The sequence below is a fragment of the Salvelinus sp. IW2-2015 genome, linkage group LG33, assembly GCF_002910315.2.
Source record: "Salvelinus sp. IW2-2015 linkage group LG33, ASM291031v2, whole genome shotgun sequence".
Classification (NCBI taxonomy): domain Eukaryota; kingdom Metazoa; phylum Chordata; class Actinopteri; order Salmoniformes; family Salmonidae; genus Salvelinus; species Salvelinus sp. IW2-2015.
The window spans coordinates 1,709,263-1,734,583 of NC_036872.1; the positions used below are offsets into that span (position 1 = coordinate 1,709,263).

At 42.9% G+C, this 25,321-nt stretch overlaps 1 protein-coding gene across 2 annotated transcripts in view; it reads left to right on the top strand.

Annotated features, from left to right (window-relative positions):
* Positions 1-2,114: 2,114 nt before the first annotated feature.
* LOC111957531 (glutamate receptor ionotropic, delta-2) overlaps positions 2,115-25,321 on the top strand; it is a 705,651-nt gene continuing 682,444 nt past the window's right edge. For both annotated transcript variants that reach the window (XR_011474713.1, XM_023978383.2), the window contains exons 1-2: positions 2,115-2,404; positions 14,995-15,200. Coding sequence is in view for 1 of the 2 variants with exons in the window: in XM_023978383.2 (XP_023834151.1) it covers positions 2,170-2,404; positions 14,995-15,200 (441 nt within the window). In the remaining variant the exon portion in view is untranslated. The remainder of the gene's footprint in view (positions 2,405-14,994; positions 15,201-25,321) is intronic.

A 25,321-nucleotide genomic window follows, 5' to 3' on the forward strand; every position in this document is an offset into this window, starting at 1 on the left:
GCAAACAATGTTATTGATCTATCCTCAGTTTTCTCCCATCATTGCCATTGAACTTTGTAGCTGTTTTAAAATCACAAATGGCCTCCCTGAGCAGGGAGGTGACATCCCTGAGCAGTTTCCTTCCTTTCCTGCAGCTCTGTTCAGAAGGACGACTGTATTGTCGATGTGTCTGGGGAGTTTAATACATTTACATTTACATTTAAGTCATTTAGCAGACGCTCTTATCCAGAGCGACTTACAAATTGGTGCATTCACCTTATGATATCCAGTGGAACAGACATTTTAACAAGTAGTGCATCTAACTCTTTTAAGGGGGGGGGGGGGTTAGAAGGATTACTTTTCCTATCCTAGGTATTCCTTAAGGTGGGGTTTCAGGTGTCTCCGGAAGGTGGTGATTGACTCCGCTGACCTGGCGTCGTGAGGGAGTTTGTTCACCATTGGGGTGCCAGAGCAGCGAACAGTTTTGACTGGGCTGAGGGGAACTGTACTTCCTCAGAGGTAGGGAGGCGAGCAGGCAGAGGTGGATGAACGCAGTGCCCTTGTTTGGGTGTAGGGCCTGATCAGAGCCTGAAGGTACGGAGGTGCGCGTTCCCTCACAGCTCGTAGGCAAGCACCATGGTCTTGTACGCGGTGCGAGCTTCAACTGGAAGCCAGTGGAGAGAGCGGAGGAGCGGGGGTGACGTGAGAGAACTTGGGAAAGTTGAACACCAGACGGGCTGCGGCGTTCTGGATGAGTTGTAGGGGTTTAATGGCACAAGGCAGGAGCCCAGCCAACAGCGAGTTGCAGTAATCCAGACGGGAGATGACAAGTGCCTGGATTAGGACCTGCGCCGCTTCCTGCGTGAGGCAGGGTCGTACTCTGCGAATGTTGTAGAGCATGAACCTACAGGAACGGGTCACGCCTTGATGTTAGTTGAGAACGACAGGGTGTTGTCCAGGATCACGCCAAGGTTCTTAGCACTCTGGGAGGGGACACAATGGAGTTGTCAACCGTGATGGCGAATCATGGAACGGGCAGTCCTTCCCGGAGGAAGAGCAGCTCCGTCTTGCCGAGGTTCAGCTTGAGGTGGTGATCCGTCTTCCACACTGATATGTGCTGCAGACATGCAGAGATGCGATTCACCACCTGGTTATCAGAGGGGGGAAGGAGAAGATTAATTGTGTGGTCGTCTGCATAGCAATGATAGGAGAGACCATGTGAGGATATGACAGAGCCAAGTGACTGTGGTTATAGCGAGAATAGGAGAGGCCTAGAGACAGAGCCCTGGGGGACACCAGTGGTGAGAGCACGTGTGCGGAGACAGATTCTCGCACGCCACCTGGTAGGAGCGACCTGTCAGGTAGGACGCATCCAGCGTGGGCGGTCGGCCGGAGATGCCCAGCTATACATCATCCACAGCATATTTATTAACTTTACTATGCTTAAAGAGATATTCAATGTGCAATTTGTTATTGTTACACGTTTACAAATCACTGCCCTTCTTATATGGAGACTTAAGCTCCCTGTGTCTTTGAAGTTGAATTGTGCTTGAAATTCAATACTTGACGGCACTGCAGAGTTGTATGTGATGGGGGACAGGGAAGGGGTAGTCATTCAAAAATCATTCAACTCTATATTTCACATGGAATGAGTCCATGTAACTTATTATTTCATTTGTTATGCCAATTTGAATCACTGAACAAATGTATGCTCGCCTCAACAAGGGGATGAATAATTATGCAAACAACTATATATTGGTTATTTTATTGTATTCATTTGTAAAAACTAAATCTTCTTTTCACTTGACAATAATGGAGTTTTGTGTAGCTCAATGACAAAAGACATCCCAATTAGATATATTTCAATCCACTTTAATATATATGATACCAATTGCATGAGCCCTGCTTTTGTCTACTGGCAAGTGATTATGGCCAACAACCTTATTACACAACTTTATTACACCGTAATAATCCTATGAACTTTCCTTACTCAGAATGGTAATGTATGTCATTCTGTATGTCCTCTTTTACTCAGTTTGAAAACTTTAAAAATTCCTCTTTCTCTCTTCTCTCTCTATCCCTTTCTCCTCTCCCTCCCTCCGCCCCCCCCCCTCCTTCTCTCACCCTCTGTGCAGCTGTGTGAGTTGAGTGAACAGGGGGATCCTGGCGCTGGTCAGCTCTATCGGCTGTATGTCAGCGGGCTCCCTGCAGTCGCTGGCGGACGCCATGCACATCCCGCACCTCTTCATCCAGCGGGCCACTGCCGGGACCCCTCGCTCCAGCTGCCCCCTCATCACCACCCGCACCCGCCAGGACGACTACACCCTCTTCGTGCGCCCGCCCGTCTACCTCAATGACGTCATCCTCCAAGTGGTCAGCGAGTACAGCTGGCAGAAGTTTATCATCTTCTACGACCAGGAATACGGTAAGGCTTCATGGGCGGCCATGTTAGGGGAAGTGGGGCGAAGCAGACTTGGGTTCAAATACTGTTTGAAATCATATCAAATACTAGATCTGGGCTTTAATGAAGCCGCCTTTTGCAAAGAAACCAATAGAACGATCCCAAAAGTGAAACCCCCGACCACTTGGCACTCCTGGCAGGCTAAAGCAAACGTTCAAAGATTTTAAAATATTTTGAATATTATGTGAACCCAGGTATGTTGGGAAGTGGGGTTCAGAGAGTAGGGAGTGGGGAGGGGGGGGGGGGGTACTGTAGTTGACATCCATAGGGAAGCATTCAATGATGTATGAAGATATGGGTTGGAGATCTGGTAGACTCGCCGCATGGCAGACATTAGCAAGCTAATGGATAGAGGCCTGAACTCTGCAACCCTGCATTCTGGAGGCCCATAGTTAATGCATGAACATTGTAAATGTTTCCCACCATCTCCATCAACCTTCATTATACTGGATTGTTTATGTACTGTATGTGAGAGAAAGAGAGAGAGAGAGAGCCTTTGTGTGTGTTTGTGCATGAGAGAAAGGGTCAGGCAGACAGAGATTATGTTCATCACTGGATGTGTATGGGTGTATGTGAGTCTGTCCTGTGTCTGGCATTGTCTCCACTCCCCATGTATGTCCCTATGGAGCCCATGTCCCATAATTCACTGCAGTATGTTAAAAGTATCAGGGATGGCTAAATAAGTGTGGCTCCCAGCAGACCAGCCAATGGAGGCATTTTGGGTCTCACTGCCAGTTGCACTGTGGTGTAGTGTAGTGCTATAATGAAGCTCTGCGGCTGCCAAGCCCACTCACCATCCTTAAGCCCCAACATGGTTTTGACCAGCGAATCAGAACATGGGCCTGCCAGGTATTAACCATACCAGTCTCTAAGCCCGAGCTCTTTGAGATGTAACAGTGTTCTCTCATACATCGCTTTGTCTTCTGAAAAACGGCTTTGAGGACAATATGTGTAAATTGAATTGGGTTGCCCACTTTCCTCTATTTTCAGGTCTAGTGGTGCAGTCGGAAGACTGAAAACTGGGGGAGTTCAGTGTGTCTGTATGAGGGGGATTTAAGAGTTCCCTGAGCTGTCGCTCCTATCAGCCTATCTAGCCTGGGTTCCAGTCTGTCTCTCCTCTTTTGCCAACTCCTTGTGAAATTATCATGCCAAATAAACGTGATCTGTGGAACAAAAAAAAAAGAGACACAATTCCCAGATTTGCATGAACCCGGTGATTGGAAGGTAACTGTAGGGGTTATTGAATCAGGAACATTCTCCTCTGTCCTACTGGGCTCAAGACTTAATCTAGTTGGATAGCATATATAGAACATTTCCCAATAAATGGATTGTATTATGCTACGACGCTGGCTGCAGATACTGACTCTCATCTGGGGCAAAAAGGTGAAATGAACACTGTCTTGTTCCCCCTGCTTGTGTAATGAGAACTATTCATTTCGAGGACACGTAAAGCTGATGGTTTCTTATTGAGAACACGCAGGTGAAATCCCAGTTGAATGCTGGAGCCGCTGTGGGACACACTTTGAGATCCTAGAACCGAGACCATGTGCAGATAACACAGTGGATGTCAGGACCCGGTGCGAGAAACAGTCACTAAATCGGCAGAACCCAGAAGATGAGGCAGACACAGCAGTACTAGAGATGGTGGTTTAATAAAAAATAGATATCTTCCAAAAATACAAAGAAATCCACAAAGTGGTAAAAACAGCAAGGGAAAAACAAACCTTAAAAGACTAATACAAAATACAAAAGAACAAAACCAGAGAACCTCTGGAAAATCCAACAAGAGAAAAATATATGTTCACAACAAGGCTTGGGCTGGGGCTGGGTGCTAACATACAAACACTGAGCAAGGAACTGAGGAACACACAGGGATTAAATACTAACAAGAGAACGACATACAGGTGCAAACAATAATTAGAGCAAGGGAAAAACAAAAGGTACAAAAAATGTGCAATGGGGACATCTAGTGACAAAAAACCAGAACAGTCCTGGCCAAAACCTGACAGTGGAGGCGATTAAGTAGGCCCATTGTGGTTGATGGCGGGGAAGCAGAGAGGAAGCACAATGTTTGCATCCCAAGTTGTGCCCTACTCCCTATACTTTTGACCAGAGTTCTATTGGGCTCCTTATGGCCCCCTGGATGAAAGCAGTGCGTAGCCAGAGTCTCTTTTACCACCATAGGAATTCAAAGCAACCTTCCTATTCGTTTAGCATTGACCCTACTTTTGACAGTAGCGTGCCGTGGGCCTGGCGCCTGGGCCTTCAGTGAGGTCCTACACAGTCCCACCCGAATTAATCCACCTGTTATTACCATCATTTAGATGCCATGGCTCTAGACACTATACATTTAGACAGAAACGCAGTATAACCAGGCGTTGCGTCACCTTGAAATTGACATTTTTTTCAGAGAATTGCAGGGGAAGAGTACAATACAGTACAGTTCAACTAATAGGCAAGAACATAGTCGAGTGCAACAGAGTTATATTAATATTCTTCTTCTATCCATTTCTGGTCCACAAACTTTGAGCTTTAAGTCCCCCAAAAAATAAATACAGTGTGTTCACTAAACAGCGCATTGTCGCACCCAAAGCAGTTTCACCGTGATGATAAAGACACATAACTATTCACTGAAAATAAAAGAAAACAAATAATTTGCAACATAGGCTATTTGCCATTTTATTATGTTAATATATAGGCTATTTAATATTAACGAAATAAAATGCGAAACATACATACACATTTAATAAAAAATAACATGCATTGTATGCCTACTCACCAAAGACTGATTATTAGACAGTTGCGTGCGCTTAGGGGATCGTGAGAAAAATGCTGCAAGGCCATTGAGGTTGGCAAAGAAGACCTTGCATTCTTTAAGCTTTGAGGCTCCTTGAGTCAGTACTAAATTTAGTCGATGTGCATAGCATTGAATGAATAAGGCCATCGGTGCCCTCTCCTTAACTTTAGCCTGCACCCCATTGAGTCCAGATGCCATGACTGCTGCGCCATCAAAACACTGTGCCACAACTTTATCCAGACTACATTCATTTTCCTCCAAGAAACGGAAAATAAGAGCGGCAATGTCATCAGCTCGCTTGCCGCTTGTCACATCTTCAAACCGGATAAATCGCTCCTTGACTCCCGTGTCCGTCACATAACGCAGGACGAGTGAGAGCTGTAGCTCCACTCTGGTGTCCCCAAACGTTTTCAAAAGCACCATTGCTTGTAAGTGCCCAGCCGTACTTTGGTGTCTCGTTGCTGCCTTGGTTAGACAACTCAAGTTTGCAAAGCCAGTGTGGCTCCAAACACCAAATCGATCACTTGCAAATAATAGGCATTCCCAGCAGTACAGTTTGCAGTGCTTCTCGGAGCCTGTGAGCCATTGACAGCGCTCATAGTTTAAACTTTGAAAGTGGCGAACGAACGAACCCCTTTCCCGCCTGTGACAGGCTTTGTGGCGTCGGGCGACCTCTCCTTACAATGTCTAACTTTTCTTGAAAAGTTCGTCTTGAGAATGGCGTTATAATTATATCCTCGACCAAATCGATATCTTCTCCTCCTTCCGCCATTGTGGGTTCAAAAAACAGTTTAGGTAGTACGCGAATTAATTCGTTTATCAAATTCAGTTTCCTAGATCTGCATAGACCTGCCCATAGGACCTGCCTCTCAATATTGGTAATCCAATCAAAAGACGTGGACGCCCTACGCCTGCTAGCTGGCTCCTGTGTAACACTGGAGCCAGCCAGCAGGCGTACAATAGCCAACTCTAAAGCTGATTGGTTGACACAAAATTTAATTTCCATTCACTTTAAGCTACAAGCGCCRGCACTGTTGATTCTGAAGGCCTAAGAGCAGATTTTAGACCCCTGGCAACACATGATGGCTGAATATGATTGGATAAAAGATCTAACATAAAGACCAGCCCTCCAAATCTCAACCTGGGGCTGGAAGCAGTGCAACCAAGAGGAAAGCTATGAAATGGAGAGTATAACTCTTACTCTGGGGAATAATTTAATACATATTTGTGGGAAAATATATTTAAAAAAAAATTATATTCTGATGATGTTTAGGCCAGCAGAGAAGGCCTTGCAGGCCCTGACGGCCCACCACTGACTTTTGACCAATCTCTAGCCCCCTTTCCGAAACAGGAACTCCAGTGGATTTTGAAAGTCAGAGCTTCTGCTGTGCATGTATCACTCCCGATCGAGTTTGTCCACTACGACTACTGTGCGCTCATATGAACATATTAGGCAGAAAATATATTGATTTTTTTAGCCGTCTCTTTATTATTTGGATGATATTTACATAATTATTTGAATTGATCAAAGATAGCTAGTGTCTGCTCTTTTACATAGCTTGATATTTGATGAGAGAGATGAGTCTAACAAATATAAACGTACGTGCAGTAATGTAAGGTGTTTATTACGTATACGGCGGTGCATTAAAGTTCATCCTATCCTATAATTGGTGTAAGCATCTCAGTAAATGTTGACAGAGAACATATCTCGAAAGAGAACCAGTACGTTCATCAAGACATCTGGTGACATGTGCAGGGTGCCAGTTTGACAACCCAAACCTATGGATTGTAGAACATTACAAACATGCCAAACATACACGATCTGATGAAATCAAATGATTTATTACCTTATTACATTTAAAATCGCAACATACTCACAGAACATTTAAAATCGCAACATACTCACAGAACATTTAAAATCGCAACATACTCACAGAACATTTAAAATCGCAACATACTCACAGAACATTTAAAATCGCAACATACTTACAATTGAAGACATAAATAAAATGACATAAAACAAACGGTTGGATTCAACATAGGACTCTTTGGGAAGGTCATTCCAAAACAGCCGTCAACGGTTAGTTCCTGGTGAGCAGCTGTGCTCCTCAAGGTAGTAAAATAATAATATATGCCATCTAGCAGACACTTTTATCCATGCCACTGAATGAATTTAAAAATATTGATGGGAGACTCTGTTACGGAGGAGTGTAAAATGCTTTTTTTTAGGCTGGATCATGTTGTTGTATTGTATGTTTTAATTATGTCATGTATCGATTGTTGCTGCCTTCTTGGCCAGTTCTCCCTTGAAAAAGAGACTCTGGGTCTCATTTGGCTTTTCCTGGTTAAATAAAGGTTAAATAGTTTGTTTCTTACATTCGTGCGTGCATACATTTTTAGTGCGGGTGGCCTCAGCGGTAATCGAATCCATGACCGTTGGAGTTGCAAGCACCAGGCGCTACCAACTGAGCCACACAGGACCACATCCTCAAGGTGGCTGTGATCTGAGCCTCAAATGTGAGCCTCCGTACTTCCCCATCTTAGTCTTTCATATTTACAGGGAGCCCTTTCTCTTCCAAGGTGTTGGAGAGAGATTTATGGTGCGATGTAGCCAGGTTTGTTTTTGAGCTCTTTGTAGTGCAGGTGTGTTGTGATGCGTAGTAAAAGCATTAGCCACAGAAGAGATGCTGCAGCTACTCTGGGATTGATGGAGGCAGCCCAAGAACTACATCTCACTCAATCAGCATAAAGGCATATAGCACAGACACACACACACACACACACCCTCACACACACACACACGCACACACACACACACGCTTGTGGTTTGAGACACACACATAGGGGCATGAGAGTAGTAAGGCTAATGCAGATAAATCAAGGATATGTAATTGAATTTGGTTTGGCACCATTGGCTATGAATTGTAACAGCTCCCTTGATAAAGACAGATTAAGATAGTTAGAATAGGGAGACAAGGTTTACTGTTATGGGTGCACAACTCACTTGAAGTTGTTGTATTGTGCGGCGGATATGGTTAAGGTAATGAAGTGCTGTAGGGACTGAATGTAATATGGGAGAGGCTAAGACATAAACAGACTCAGTATCTTGTTACAGTCTGTTGAATATTGATTGATATGGTGCTACAATCACAGGCTTAACCCAGAGAGTCCAGGGACCACATGTATCAAGCATTTCAGAGTACGAGTGCTGATCTAGGATCAGGTCATCTCTTGTCCATGTGATCTTATTTATTATGATCTAAAAGGCAAAACTGATCCTAGATCAGCATTCGTACTCTGAGACCTATTATGAATATGGGCCTAGGAATTTGAACTGTCATATTCTACGTAGAATAATAGTGAAGACATCAAACTATGAAATAACACATTTCTGAGGGTGGTAAACTCTAATGAACTTATCCTCTGCAGCAGATGTAACTCTGGGTCTTCCTTTCCTGTGACGGTCCTCATGAGATTCCTTTTCATCATAGCGCTTGATGGTTTTTGTGACTGCACTTTAATAAACTTCAAAAGTTCTTGACATTTTCCGGACTGACTGACCTTCATGTCTTAAAGTAATGTCTTAAAGTTCTCTTTGCTAATTTGAGCTGTTCTTGCCATAATATGGATCAAATAGGGCTATCTTCTTGGTACCACCCCTACCTTGTCACAACACAACTGATTGGCTCAAACATATTCATAAGGAAATAAATTCCACAAATGAACTTATAACAAGACACACCTGTTAATTGAAATGCATTCCAGGTGACTACCTCATGAAGCTGGTTGAGAGAATGTCAAGAGTGTGCAAAGCTGTCATCAAGGCAATGGGTGGCTACTTTGAAGAATCTCAACAATAAAATATATTTTAATTTGTTCAACACTTTTTTGGTTACTACATGATTCCATATGTGTTATTTCATAGTTTTGATGTCTTCACTATTATTCTACAATGTAGAAAATAGTAAAAATAAAGAAATACCCTTGAATGAGTAGGTGGTGTCCAAACACACACACACACACACACACACACACACACACACACACACACACACACACACCACACACACCACACACACACACACACAACACACACACACACACACACACAACACACACACCACACACACACACACACACACACAATGATCAAATTAGCCAGCACCAAATGTTAGTGGATGAACCCCATACTTTTAGATTTGACTCACAGCTGGAGTGTATAGACCTAGACTAGCATCCCTCAGTTCAGCAGGAAGTCTCGACATATAGGCCCCTGTGTCGCCATGGCTACGGGGCGGGGCTGGACTCTACTCACCAGCTTTTGTTTTAATTTCGGGACACATTTTGGGAAACTGGAGGAGGAATACCCAGAGGTAGAGCTGTGACCTAGACTGTCAAATCTCCTCTCTTCATGCTAACGTAGAGAGGCTAATGCTGATTGTGAAAACGCCTTGGTTTCTTACAGATTGAAAGTGCCTCATAGTACAATCTATTCTCCCATACCAACACGTCTGTTTGTTTCGTTTCCCCAGGCAGTTTTCCATCTAGTCTGATACATGTAGGTCACAATAGTGTCCATGACTGTAAATGTTAACGCTAGTGAAGAACTCACATTAGCAACACAGTTTTTCTTCCTCACTGTTTGATCCTCTCTCTCTCTCTCTCTCTCTCTCTCTCTCTCTCTCTCTCTCTCTCTCTCTCTCTCTCTCTCTCTCTCTCTCTCTCTCTCTCTCTCTCTCTCTTCTCTCCTCTTCCTAGCAAACCTGTCTGTCCTGTCGCCTTGTCCCTTCCCTCCTTCCCTCCCTTCTCCAGCGCACCACTGCACAATTTTTACCTGCTGCTCTCCCCTCCTCCTCGCCCTCCACATGGGTATCGTCTCCAGGCCAACTCTCATCCTCTGAACTTTAGACCCTGGCAGATGATGTCATCCACAGCTGGATTGTTGCGTCGTCTGACTGTGTATTATTTCTCTATGGATTACATCGCTTACACCATCGCATCAGCCCAGCACATAATGAGGTGCAATCAATCTGTTAATTGTTTAATGATGACAATGACACTAAGGCATTGTCATAATTTGTCCACATCGACTACATCATAAGTTAACTACTGTATAGTATATACAATGTGGTCCGAAATTATTGACACCCTTGATAAAGATGAGGAAAAAATGACTGTATAAAATAATTCATATACTGAGCTATATTGTATGCTCAAAGGATTTTGGAAATTATATTATATAATACAATTTGTCAGAGAAAGAGATTTTGTTTAACAAGTAATAAAAAACTGCCAAAAGGGTAGGGGTAAAAATTATTGACACCCCTGTCCTTTCAATACCTCGCATTGCGAGGATAATGGCACTGAGTCTTTTTCTAAAATGTTTTATGAGTTGGATAACACGTTGGAAGGGATCTTAGACCATTCCTCCATACAGAATCCAGATTCCTCCATACAGAATCCAGATCCTTGATATCCTTTGCCTGTACATATGGACTGCCCTCTCCAATTCAAACCACAGGTTTTCAATAGGTTTCAAGTCCAGACACTGAGATGGACATTGCTAAATGTTGATTTTGTGATGAACCATTTATTTGTGGATTTCTATGTGTTATTGTCTTGCTGAAAGATCCACTTGCGGATCCTGGCAGAGGATCCTGGCAGAGGATCCTGGCAGAGGATCCTGGCAGAGCTTGCCAATGTGTTCTCCAACTCATAAAACATTTTAGAAAAAGGCTCAGTGCTGTTATCCTCGCAAGGTGAGGTATTGAATTGTATTGAAAAAAGGGTGTACATTATTCTAACCCATACTTTTTGGAGCAAAAAAATATATAATACTTGTTGAAAAACATACTGTATCTTTCTCTGAGCAATTGTATTAGTATAAAATAATATGAATTCCCAATTTTTTTGAGCATACAATAAAGCTCAGTATTTGAATGATTTATTTCATGCTCATCTTTATCAAGGGTGTCAACTATATACTGTGTATATATATACACAGTTGAAGTCTGAAGTTTACATATACATTTAAACTAAATTTTTCACAATTCCTGACATTTAATCCTAGTAAAAATTCCCTGTCTTACGTCAGTTAGGATCACCACTTTATTATGAAATGTCAGAATAATAGTAGAGCGAATTATTTATTTAAGCTTTTATTTCTTTCATCACATTCCCAGTGGGTCAGAAGTTTACATACACTCAATTAGTATTTGGTAGCATTGCCTTTAAATTGTTTCACTTGGGTCAAACATTTTGGGTAGCCTTCCACAAGCTTCCCACAATAAGTTCGGGTGAATTTTGGCCCATTCCTCCTGACAGAGCTGGTGTAACTGAGTCAGGTTTGTAGGCCTCCTTGCTCGCACACGCTTTTTCAGTTCTGCCCACACATTTTCTATGGGATTGAGGTCAGGTCTTTGTGATGGCCACTCCAGTACCTTGACTTTGTTGTCCTTAAGCCATTTTGCCACAACTTTGGAAGTATGCTTGGGGTCATTGTCCATTTGGAAGACCCATTTGCAACCAAGCTTTAACTTCCTGACTGATGTCATGACATATTGCTTCAATATATCCACATCATTTTTCTTCCTCATGAAGCCATCTATTTTGTGAAGTGCACCAGTCACTCCTGCAGCAAAGCACCCCCACAACATGATGCTGCCACCCCCGTGCTTCACGTTTAGGATGGTGTTCTTTGGCTTGCAAGCCAAACATAACGATGGTCATTAGACCAGAGGACATTTCTCCAAAATTTTCCAAACTGTTTAAAGGCACAGTCAACTTAGTGTATGTAAACGTATGTCCCACTGGAATTGTGATACAGTGAATTATATGTGAAATAATCTGTCTGTAAACAATTGTTGGAAAAATGACTTGTGTCATGCACAAAGTAGATGTCCTAACCGACTTGCCAAAATAATAGTTTGTTAACAAGAAATGTGTGGAGTGGTTGAAAAACTAGTTTTAATGACTCCAACCTAAGTGTATGTAAACTTCCGACTTCAACTGTATATATATAGTATATATCTCAACACTATAGGACTAGGATTTAATTGAAACAGTTGTACTGTGTATTTTTTGACATAGAAAGCTTAAAGAAAGACACAGCCTGAGTTAGTGTATCACGGAACCAATTCATTCAGAGCCCAAAGCACAGCTTTTGCAAATTATTGCTTTGCCCGCACATCTGAATCAGTAGCACATCTTTGAAGCCACCTTTGGACTCGTCTTTGGTAGGAGTTGGATTGTGCATTCAGCCAGTGACGCAGCTACGTAATGGATTTGATAAGGCCTGCCCTTGTAGCTGAGAGAGAGGGGAGAGAGGGGAAGAGAGAGAGAGAGAAGAGAGTGAGACCGAGTGTGAAAGACAAAGAGAGAGAGCGAGAGAGAGAGAGCGACGTGGGAGTAAGAAGAAGAGGGGGGAGACAGCTAAAGTGCGAATGTGAGAGAGGGAGAGAGAGCTCAGAAAACATGTCCACATTGGCACGATGTAGACCCAATGCTGGCTAAAATATTGGCCCCACGTAGGCTTCCCACATTGGGCCCAAGTGCAGCCCTCACTTCCCCTGGAATAAGCCGACCCCTTTGGATCACATGGCTGTTACAATGGATCAGAAAGACAGTCAAGTTCTTACTATCATATGTATCTTACCAGAAAAATTTCACATTTACTTATCAAAGTATTTTAATATTGGGGATAGGTGTTCCGCTCACTGGCCAACAGCCAGCGAAATTTTAGAGCGCCAAATTCAAACAACAGAAATCTCATAATAAAAATTCCGAAAACATACAAGTGTTATACATCGGCTTAAAGATAAACTTCTTGTTAATCCAACCACAGTGTCAGATTTCAAAAAGATTTTACGGCGAAAGCATACCATGTGATTATCTGAGGACAGCGCCCAGCACACAAAACATTACAAACAGTAACCAGCCAAGTAGAGGAGTAACAAAAGTCAGAAATAGCAATAAAATTAATCACTTACCTTTGATGATCTTCATATGGTTGCACTCACAAGACTCCCAGTTACCCAATAAATGTTTGTTTTGTTCGATAAAGTCCCTCTTTATATCCAAAAACCTCAGTTTTGTTGGTGCGTTTTGTTCAGTAATCCATTGGCACAAAGCGCGGTCACAGCAGGCAGAAGAAAAATCTAAAAAGTACCATAAAAGTTCGTAGAAACATGTCAAACTATGTTTATAATCAATCCTCAGGTTGTTTTTGTCATAAATAATCGATCATATTTCAACCGGACAATATCTCCGTCAATATCTCCGTCAACAAGAAAGGTGCACTCCTGGTCATGAGCAGGAAACATCTCTGGAAATTTCCACTCTCCTCTCATTGAAAGTGCTGTTTCTCCCTCATTTTTCAGAGTAAAAGCCTGAAACAATGCCTAAAGACTGGCCACATGTAGTGGAAGCCATAGGGATCGCGTCTTTGTATGGTGGATAGGCTTTCAATGGAAAAACAGCCATTTCAAAATAATAGCTTTTCCTGGATGGATTTTCCTCAGGTTTTCGCCTGCCATATCAGTTCTGTTATACTCACAGACATTATTTTAACAGTTTTGGAAACTTTAGTGTTTTCCATCCAAATCTACCATGCATATGCATATCCTAGCTTCTGGGCCTGAGTAACAGGCAGTTTACATAGGGCACCTTATTCATCCAAACTACTCAATACTGCCCCCGGTACCATAAAGGTTTTTAACACACTTCATCATTGGCAGTGTACAATATCATTTATTTGTTGCCATCACACAACAGAATACTTCAACTGGAACGACACTCTCAGAAATGGTTTCACAAAAAGAACGTGTGAACATAGAATTAACTATGAGGTTATATTTGAAGAAAGATGATTCTGAGATAATTTGCTGTAAAGTTCTGATCCCTAATTGGTTTGAAGGGTGTCAGCAATTTTTATCTTGTATTCTTTTTTTAACTTAACAACATGAATTAGGTATTTGTAAACTATGCCCCCAAATATTCTGATGAGCCCTCGACACTACATTATGAGGTAGCTGTGCTTTTGTGGGCTAGACCTTGCTGGGCTTGGTGTGGCCTGGCCCATGTTGGGCTAGCCTGTGTTGGGCTGGTGTAGGCTTGGTGCAGGCTTGCCTGTGTTGGGCTGATGTGGGATTGATGTGGGCTAGTCTGTGTTGGGCTTGTTGTGGGCTAGCCCGTGTCGGGCTGATGTGGGACATGGGGTCATTTTTGCTAGGAGATGAGCAGCCAGTCAGCTCTCTGGCTATGATTCATGTTTTATTTACCTCCTCTGTGAGACATCAGCCTCATCGCTGCAGTGACAAATGTACTACACAGGTCTCACTCCAGCACACTGAAAAATACATGCTAATGGGCTATATATTCCAACCCTTTTCTACAAGAGCAAATGTGATAAAAGTGAATGGATAATACTGTGATTTTATAGTACCGGTATCCAAATACATATTATGGGGAACAGTGAAAGGTGATCTTCAATAACCTTTTTTATAGTTTGTGGAAAGATGGTCAGTGAGTTTATTGACATGTCTTTAACTCGACAATAGCGGCTCAGATGTTTTATCTGGCATTCAATCTACTTGTTCACCAAACTGTGACTGCCATGTCAGGTGTCCGCACAATGAATGTGATGCAAATCCCTCTCCCTTTCTCCATCTCGTCCCCGTTTATCCCCCTCTCCCTCCCCTGCCCCTATCGCTCTACCCCCATTCTCCCTCTCCACCCATCCCTCCCTCTTTCCATATAGATATCCGTGGGATCCAGGACTTCCTGGACAAGACGTCTCAGCAAGGCATGGACGTGTCGCTTCAGAAGGTGGAGTCCAACATCAACATGATGATTACCAGCATGTTCCGGACCATGAGGGTGGAGGAGCTCCACCGCTACCGGGACACACTGCGCCGGGCCGTGCTCTTCATGAGCCCTGCCACCGCCAAGGCCTTCATCACTGAGGTACACACACCCACACACAGGTCCACACACACGCGCAACACGCACAGGGGTGCACATGCACGCCCAATGCCTGCACACACACACACACACACCCACACACACACTTAACAGAGTTAGATTCATAACCCCAGCTTGGAATGTCTCTCGCTATCCAACCGCTTGTTTTTATGTAGCGTAATTGGCTAAAACAGGTGCTCACGTGTATTTGCAAGGCAGAGGATCAAAGATCGAGGTCCAGTGCGGGATCATGACGAAGGAAGCTATACCGTTAAGCAGGCACAATGACGCCTGTTACACATAGGACCTCAACTTTTCCACACTACTACAACTTACTTTCTCTCTTCCACATTCCCACTCATATAACTCATGGAGACAATCACTGCTTAAAACACTGGGTCTAATAATTCCTAATATTGTATTATCCCCAAATTAGCTATGTTTACATATGATCAATAAGTGCTAAGACGCTGCTAATACATGACTAATTGTCAACTGATAAGCACTTAGGAAGCCCATTCCACAGTGTCAAATGGTTCTCTGTGGTGCTTCCCTATTCCCTCTATTCTTACTCGTAAGATATTAGAGATAAAGGCCCAGTGCAGTCAAAAACGGGATATTCCTATGTTTTATTAGGTACACCCATCTAGTACCGAGTCGGACCCACATTTGTCTCCAGGACAGCCTGAATTCTTCAGGGCATGGAAATGTTGCTCAATTGGTATCAACGGACCTCATGTATGCCAGGAAATCATTCCCCATACCATTACACCACCGCCACCAGCCTATGCCGATGACACCAGGCAGGATGGGGCGATGGACTCATGCTACTTACGCCAAATCCTGACTCTACCATCAACATGACGCATCAGGAACCGGAATTCGTCTAACCAGTTTTCCTGCTCCTCAATTGTCCAGTGTTGGTGATCGCGTGCCCACGAGTCGCTTCTTCTTGTTTTTAGCTGATAGGAGTGGAACGCAGTGTGGTCGTCTGCTGCAATAGCCCATCCGTGACAAGGACTGACGAGTTGTGCGTTCCGAGGTGCCGTTCTGCACAACACTGTTCTACTGCCCCATTATTTGCTTGCCTGTTAGCTTGCACGGTTCTTGCCATTTTCCTTCGACCTTTCATCAACAAGCTGTTTTTGTCCACAGGACTGCCGCTGACTGGATGTTTTTTGTTTGTTGCACCATTCTCGGTAAACCCTAGACGTTGTGCGTGAAAAGCCCAGGAGGCCGGCTTTTTCTGAGATACTGGAACCGGCGAGCCTGGCACCGACGATCATACCACGCTCAAAGTTGCTTAGGTCACTCGTTTTGCCCATTCTAACGTTCAATCGAGCTATAAACTGAATGCCTCGATGCCTGTCTGCCTACTTTGTATAGCGAGCCACGGCTATGTGACTCACTGTCTGTAGGAGCAAACCATTTTCATGAACGGGGTGGTGTAAACTGGCCACTGTGGGTATATTTCCACGGTATGAGGTTGGAATAATACTGTGAAATTTTGAAAATTATGATAATGCCCTTTAAGTGTAAGAGCTATTTGAAAAGACTGCCTGAAATCAAATCAAATGTTATTTGTTACATGCTTTGTAAACAACTGTCACGCCCTGGCCATAGAAAGGCTTTTATTCTCTATTTTGGTTAGGCCAGGGTGTGACTAGGGTGGGCATTCTAGTTTCTTTATTTCTATGTTTTCTGTTTCTATGTTTTGGCCGGGTATGGTTCTCAATCAGGGACTGCTGTCTATCGTTGTCTCTGATTGGGAATCATACTTAGGCAGCCTGTTTTTACACCTTAGTTGTGGGTAGTTGTCTGTGTTAGTGGCCTGTATAGCCCTAGTCAGCTTCACGGTTGTTTTTTGTTGTTGTTGACATTTAAAATAAATGTACGCTTACGACGCTGCACCTTGGTCCGGTCATTTCCCTGACAACGGCCTTTTTTTTTTTTGCTTGCATGAACGAGCGTGTACATGCTGGAATTAGAATGCCTGGTACTGAATGAGAGAAAGGAGACGGCGTCAACGGCGTCATGCGCTTCAAATTAGAAAGCAAGTCTATTTTTCTTGCGTCTACGTGAAGCAATGCTGGTAAAGTGAGCAGATACATTTCCAGAAAATAGACTGTTTATGCATTGTTACGTCTGGAATTGTGACATGAATAGTTAAAACGTGTTTATTTAGTGTTAAGTTTGCTGCCAGTGCCAATAATACATGTTTGAAAAAATCCATAAATTTTATGCCTACCATTTGTTTATTTCGAGCACAGGCATATAGCCAAGGCAGGTGGGGAACTCTAGGAACTCAGTTCAAGAGAGAACACTCTTATGTAGAAAGTGTGAGACTAGCTAAACCCTTTATAAACTGGTAGGGTGTATTAGCTACAATTCTCCTCACGTTAGTGAGCCAACATAACAGGAGGCAGGTACGGTGGCTCCCGTAGGACATATAAGGTGAGTCAAAAGGAGCACAACAATAAGGGCTACATAGTGAACATAACAAATACAATGGTTTATTATGGAATCTCATGGCAATAAAGTTGACATACACTATGCAGTGTATGTTAGTGGGTGCTCTCTACTCTGTCTCTCTGTGTGGTTTCGGCTTAGTAGTGAAATGCTTACATACTAGTCCTTTTTTAATAATACAGTTGAAGATAAAAAAAATATGAATAAAATCACAGTGAATGAGGAATAACAAACAGTCAAAATAACATGGCTATATACAGTGAGTACCAGTACGGAGTGTAGGTGTACGAGATAAATGAGGTAGCTAGGTACATATAGGTAGGGGTAAAGTGACTAGGCAACCGGATAGATAATAGACAGTAGCAGCAGAATATGTGTGTAAATGTGTGCGTGGCATCAGTATCACATTTGCAAAAATGTATAAAAACCTGTTTTTGCTTTGTCATTATGGGGTATTGTGTGTAAATTGATGAGGGGAAAAAACAATTTCATCCGTTTTAGAAAAAGGCTGTAACGTAACAAAATGTGGAAAAGTCAAGGGGTCTGAATACTTTCCGAATGCACTGTATATGACAGTGGGAAGTTACCTTAAAGGTTGAGTAAGTAAGAATTTTGTCCACAAATGTACCCAGATTTGTATTGTATGTAAATAGTGTAATGCCATAAAATAGTTATTTTGTTAGATACTTCTCCCTGTTAGCTGAAATCTATTTTTTATTGTGCTAGCTGTTTTGTTCGAACAGATTCTCAAATCATGGGGATTTGTCGCTCAATGAAGATGTCTCCCACTGAGGTACGTCTTGCTAGGCAAACCCTGCACTTTCCTGGGCAGGCCTGCTCTCTCCGTGGCTAAAGCCAGTGCTACATTTGTGTTATGAAACAAAATAAATACTACACTCTGACCCACAAAACGTATTTTTTGTTGATAAAGCAAGGAAAGTGAACTTCAAAATGTGATGTTGTATTATTAGAATTTGCAGCTGCTTTGTACAGTAAGTAATGAATCTGGTAGCTTCTGACATGTCTTACTGCATCTTTAATTAAAGCAGTTACTAAAACAGCTGTACCGTTTGATTGGTAGAAGAAATGTATGTTCTGGTTTCTGATTTGAATAGCAGAGAAGTAGGGGATGATATACCTAACCTTTTGTATAGATTTTTTGGGGAAAGTGGTCAAAGTAGCTGATTTGTAAAAAATAAATACAAATTAAAATAATAATAATAATCTTATGATATTTAAAGTGTGGCTGCTGTTGGAAGCCCCATTTAATAATAAGGAATTCAAACAAGAAGGGGGTTACTGGTTTGTTAATCCCACGTGGGATTCTGACCTTGACCTCAGTGAAAACATTCAGATTCCAATTGGAGTAGTAGAGAGGAGTGGAGAGGAGTGGAGAGTAGGATTGGATATCAGTGGACTGCACAGGTCGCATAGGGTGTGGTAATAACGGGTCAGGATATGGCCTGTGGTCTGCTTACGGGCTTCATAAGACTTCAAGACTTCCACCACAGGGAGCACTTGACATTTCCATGGGTGGAGACTCGGAAAGCTGGAACTCAAGTGACGGCTACTTTTCAATCCTCATCAATTTGTACAGTGCATTTGAAAAGTATTCAGACCCCTTGACTTTTTCCAAATTTTGTTAAGTTAAAGCCTTCTTCTAAAATGGATTAAATAAATAAAAAACGTCTCATCAATCTACACATATCGCCCCATTATGACAAAGCGAAAACAGGCTTCTAGACATTGCTGCAAAAACAAAAATACTGAAATACCTTATTTCAGACCCTTTGCTATGATACTCGAAATTGAGCTTAGGTGCATCCTGTTTCCATTGATCATTCTTGAGATGTTTCTACAACTTGATTGGATTCCACCTGTGGTAAATTAAAATTATTTTACATTATTTAGAAAGGCACATTCCTGTCTAGGTCCCACAGTTGACAGTGCATGTCAGAGAAAAAAAACAAGCCATGAGGTCGAAGGAATTGTCCGTAGAGCTCCGAGACAGGATTGTGTCTTGGCACAGATCTGGGGAAGGGTACCGAAAAATGTATGCAGCACTGAATGTCCCCAAGAACACAGTGGCCTTCATCATTCTTAAATGGAAGAAGTTTTGAACCACAAAGACACTTCCTAGTACTGGCCGCCTGGCCAAACTGAGCAATCGGGGGAGAAGGGCCTTGGTCAGGGAGGTGACCAAAAACTCAATGGTCACTCTGACAAAGCTTGAGAGTTCCTCTGTGGAGATGGGAGAACCTTCCAGAAGGACAACCATCTCTGCAGCAGTCCACCAATCAGGCCGTTATGGTAGAGTGGCCAGACATAAGCCACTCCTCAGTAAAAGGCACATGACAGCCCAAAGGCACCTAACGACTCTCAGACCATGAGAAACAAGATTCTCTGGTCTGATGAAACCAAGATTGAAGTCTTTGGCCTGAATGCCAAGTGTCACATCTGGAGGAAACCTGGCACGATCCCTACGGTGAAGTTTGATTTAATCCATTTTAGAATAAGGCTGTAACGTAACAAAATGTGGAAAAAGTCACAGGGTCTGAATACTTTCCGAATGCACTGTATATTCGGACCAAGGTTGAATTTATAAAACTAAAATAAATTACCTCTGAAACGATGTTCTGTTCTACGGTTAGATAGTGTAAGATGGATACCGATTTGGGGATTAAATTGATGACAAGATTTCTCTAGCTTGGAGAGGATGCCCGAGAATGTTTTAACTTAATCAAGTTTATTTGTGAAGTCATTCGTCACAGGAGGGCCTCGTGAAATGCATTAGGCTCTTCTGCCAGATGGGAACTGATTGTAGCAAGGGCTGCTATGGCACACTACCCCTTGCTTCCTGTGTGTGTGTGTGTTTGTGTGTGTGTGTGCCTGCGTGTGTGTGCCTGCATGTGTGTGTATAGCAGTGTGTGTACATGTGTGTGCTCGTGTGTGTGCGTGCGTGTGCAGTATGTGTATGTGTGTAGTTTGTAGTGTAGGATGCCTGTATGTGTGTATTGTGTGTGTGTGTGCCTGCATGCCTGCGTGTGTGTGTTGCTCTAACACAGCAGGAAGGACTGTTAAACATCTGTTAGCTCCACACGTCGGTGTGGGCATGTTTTTCAACCTAAGCAGTGCTCCGCTCTCCAAACACACTTTGTAGACAAATACACACACACACATTCAACCCAATTTCCTGCGTTATTTAATCCTTTGGTTAGCTCTGTTTGGTTGGCTTTATGGCCAAGACATGGGCATGGTATCTAGTATCTAGTCTAAATGACTAGACTACTTGCTCTCCTCCTCCATCGTATCTGCATTGTGGAATAGGATTGCTACATAGGAATCCACTTTCACTAAGAACCTATTTTAAGAACATAGAGTGCCTTCAGAAAGTTTTCACACCCTTTTTCCACATTTTGTTCTGTTACAGCCTGGATTTAAAAGGGATTATTTTGAGATCAGTGGCAGTCAGTGCCGTTTCAGATGAGGGAGGATGATTTTTATTCCCATGAGCATGGCCTTACCTCTATTACAGCCTTTTGGATGACTGTCATTCATATTCCGTTCACCCAGTTAAATGTAACAGCGATAGGTTTAGGCTACTACATGATACTCAAGTTTTACCCACACTATACCCATCATGAGGTTGCTACAACCTAGCCTATGAATGAAAGTTTACAACGTAGATGCACACAGGCCGAGAGACAAATTTGATGTGACAGACAGTGACACATGGACAGACAGTGACATTCAATACCGCCTTGCACACTCTTGCCTGCATCTAGAGTAGCTGATATTGAGTGTAATCATTAGTCCAACAGTTGAAAACGAGAGTTTCTATTGGACAAATGCAGGTATGTTTATGTGGTGTATTGAGAAATATATTATGTGTGAATGAGTTTAGATTTAAAATGGTTGCAAATAGCCAATGGGATTTGTATGCAGGGGTTGAGTTATTTGAATTAACAAATGACAATGGGGTTTCCGTTCTTGCATCGAAGTGATTGGATTACGAGACGAAAGGGCGGTTAAAGTTCAATGATGTATTGGAGAATTGTGCTGAAGACACTGTAGAGAGTAGTCGACTGTAATGTGTTAAGGAGAACATTAAATACATCTATTCCGTTTATTATAAGTACGCTTCTGGGTCTTCAGTAAAAGAACCCAGCGTCTTAGGATGCAACAACTGGCGACAAGGATAACGGAATTCTGAGGCAAAATCCTCAGACTACTGATGACCAACCGAGTGAACGAGCTAAAAAGTTAGCTTGTACTAGTAAAGTAGCTGGTCAGCTGGGAGGTAAAGGCGTGTGGGATAATGAGAGCCATGGCCCTTTTCAGTAGTGAGACCGGTTTGTGTTTCCAGGAGGCTAACGAGAGCTTCAGCACATATGAGGAGCGATTTTTGCAGTTTTTGAAAGCCAACGAGATAGCTGACGACCAAAGAAGAGCGTTTTTTCTATCAGTCATGGATTCAAAGACGCTTATGCTGCTAAAAGATTTGGTAGCTCCGAAGAAGCCGGAAGAGGCTAGTTTCCAGGAGCTAATTTCAGCTCTGAGAGACTTTTATGCACCAAAACAGAACGTGTTGAGCAAGAGGTATGTTTTTCAGAACAGTTGACAGGAGAGACGTTAGCTGAGTATATAGCATCGCTAAAGGGGCTGGCGGCTACATGTGAGTTTGGGGCTGTACTAGTAAGGAACTGCGGGGCAAGATGCTAAGCGCAGCATATGGGGAGAATTTAACATGGGCAAAAGTATTGGACATTGTCAACAACTTCGAGTGCACAGGCCAGAGTATGCAGAAATTCCAGCAGACACCGGTTCAGTTAAGAACCGATGAGTTGACCACAAAACGGGAGGTGCATCGATCCGGATCCTCCAGGGAGAAACAGTGGATGTCAGACCAGAGGGGGGAGACATCAAAGCCCTGTCTTCTCTGTTTGGGGACAGGACATTCACAGCAGACCTGCCACTACAAGGAGTTCCAATGCAGAGCGTGCCAGAAGACTGGACATCTTGAAAGGGCTTACAGGGGGAGAGTATCTGCGGGGAACAGCGTGTTTTCTAAGCAACGCTCTCAAACAGCACACTCTAATCCAGTGACGGGGACACTCTACTTGACAACAGATCAAGTTGAGGAGGCCGAACTGATATTGCCTGCAGGCTCCAGCACAGTCAGAAATCACCAGTCAGAAAAAGACTTGGGTCTTTTTACTGATCGTGAGTGTGTGAAACCGTACGTGGTCATGGTGAGATATAACGGGGGAAAGATAAAGATGGAGGTAGATACTGGGGCTGCCATGTCTATTATCTCAGAGAAGCTGTACAACAGCAGATGTACGAAGCATAAACTGCAACCACGTGATGTTGTTTTGAGAACTTACTCAGCTCAGCCAATTCAGTTAATGGTACAGCTGGAGGTTAAAGTGAAATGTGGTGCTCAGCTGTTACCACTACCTCTAGTGTCAAAAGGGAAGGGTCCTACGCTAATGGGGAGAAACTGGATTTAGCACCTCAAATTAGATTGGTCAATAGTGAACCATGTGTCAGACCCAGTTACGCAGCTGTGCGATAAATATGCTGAGGTGTTTAGTGGTGAACTGGGTAAAAGGAGTTATAGCCAAAAATTCAAGTGTCAGAGAAAGCTGTTCCAAAGGTTTGTAAGGCTAGACCTGTGCCTTATGCACTCAGAGAGGCAGTAGACAAACAGCTTACAGAGCTAGAAAAACAAGGCGTGATCACACCCATAGAATAGTGAATGGGCAGCACCTATAGTTTGCGTTCCAAAGACAAAACGGGGGTGTCAGAATATGTCATGATAACAAGGTGAGTGTAAATGCATGGGTGGATGTGGACCAGTACCCCTTAAACAAAGACCCAGGACTTGTTTGCTACTCTAGCCGGGGGTAAACCGTTCACAAAGTTAGACCTTACACAGGCCTACCAGCAAGTGGAGGTAGATCAAGAGTCAAAGCATTTCCTGACTATAAACACGTTGAAGGGTTTATACCAGATGAATAGACTGCCTTATGAGTATCAAGTGCTCCCGCTATAGACCAATGCATTATGGACCAGGTCTTACAGGATTTACCTGGGGTTGTGTGCTTTCGGGATGACATTCTTATCACAGGGAAATCGACAGGGACCACTTACAGAACGTAGAAGCTCAGAGCGTATCTGGCTTTACTTACCTACAGTTGAAGTCGGAGGTTTACATACACTAAGGTTGGAGTCATTAAAACTTGTTTTTCAACCACTCCACAAATGTCTTGCTAACAAACTATAGTTTTGGCAAGTTGGTTAGGACATCTACTTTGTGCATGACACAAGTCATTTTTCCAACAATTGTTTACAGACAGATAATTTAACTTATAATTCACTGTATCACAATTCCAGGTGGTCAGAAGTTTACATACACTAAGTTGACTGTGCCTTTAAACAGCTTACAAAATTCCAGAAAATGATGTCATGGCTTTAGAAGCTTCTGATAGGCTAATTGACATCATTTTAGTCAATTGGAGGTGTACCTGTGGATGTATTTCAAGGCCTACCTTCAAACTCAGTGCCTCTTTGCTTGACATCATGGGAAAATCAAAAGAAATCAGCCAAGTCCTCCGAAAAAAAATTGTAGACCTCCACAAGTCTGGTTCATCCTTGGGAGCAATTTCCAAATGCCCGTTCATCTGTACAAACAATAGTACGCAAGTATAAACACCATAGGACCACGCAGCCGTCATACTGCTCAGGAAGGAGACGCGTTCTGTCTGCTAGAGATGAACGTACTTTAGAATGACCCACTGGAATTGTGATACAGTGAATTATAAGTGAAATAATCTGTCTGTAAACAATTGTTGGAAAAATGACTTGTGTCATGCGCAAAGTAGATGTCCTAACTGACTTGCCAAAACTATAGTTCGTTAACAAGAAATTTGTGGAGTGGTTGAGAAATGAGTTTTAATGACTCCAACCTAAGTGTATGTAAACTTCCGACTTCAACTGTACAAATCTCCCTAGCATATTGCATAATTTATGCAGCATCATACAATACATTTTTAGACTCACCTTGTTGTGCTGTGCTCACTTGAACAGTAAGGGGGCGCAGCGGTCCTTCTTGGGCAAATTTTGTCATTAAACTTTGTCATCAAAGTCAACAAGGTTGAATCATGACGTCAGTGATCTTCAAGTCGGAGCTCGAGAACGAGGCCTGAGTTCCTGACTTGGAATTACGAGTTGGACGAGCGTTCAAAATGTATTTTCCCAGTTGGAGCTCGTTCCCAGTTGTCTTGAACTCACTGAGTCTGAGATTTCCCAGTTCCCGAGTTTCCAGATGTTTTGAAGGTGGCAGAAGTCATGCTGAATTGACAGCATAGCCAATCTATTAAGCATTTTATGGCCCATGGTGTTGACTGTTTATCCTTTTAAGCTTGGAAAATAGACCCTTAAACCTAGGCTTGGACCACACACCCACTCCACTGAATAGCAGGCTCGTGATTGCTTTGCAATGCTTGCAGTTAACCACTGATTACTTCCAAACCACTCATTGTTGAATTTGAGATTTCCAACTTGTTGTGTAATGTTGATGTCCAATGGCCGATGAGCACTGATAGGTTTTATGTATAATTTTGCCAGTAGATTGTCGACTTGATTCATGA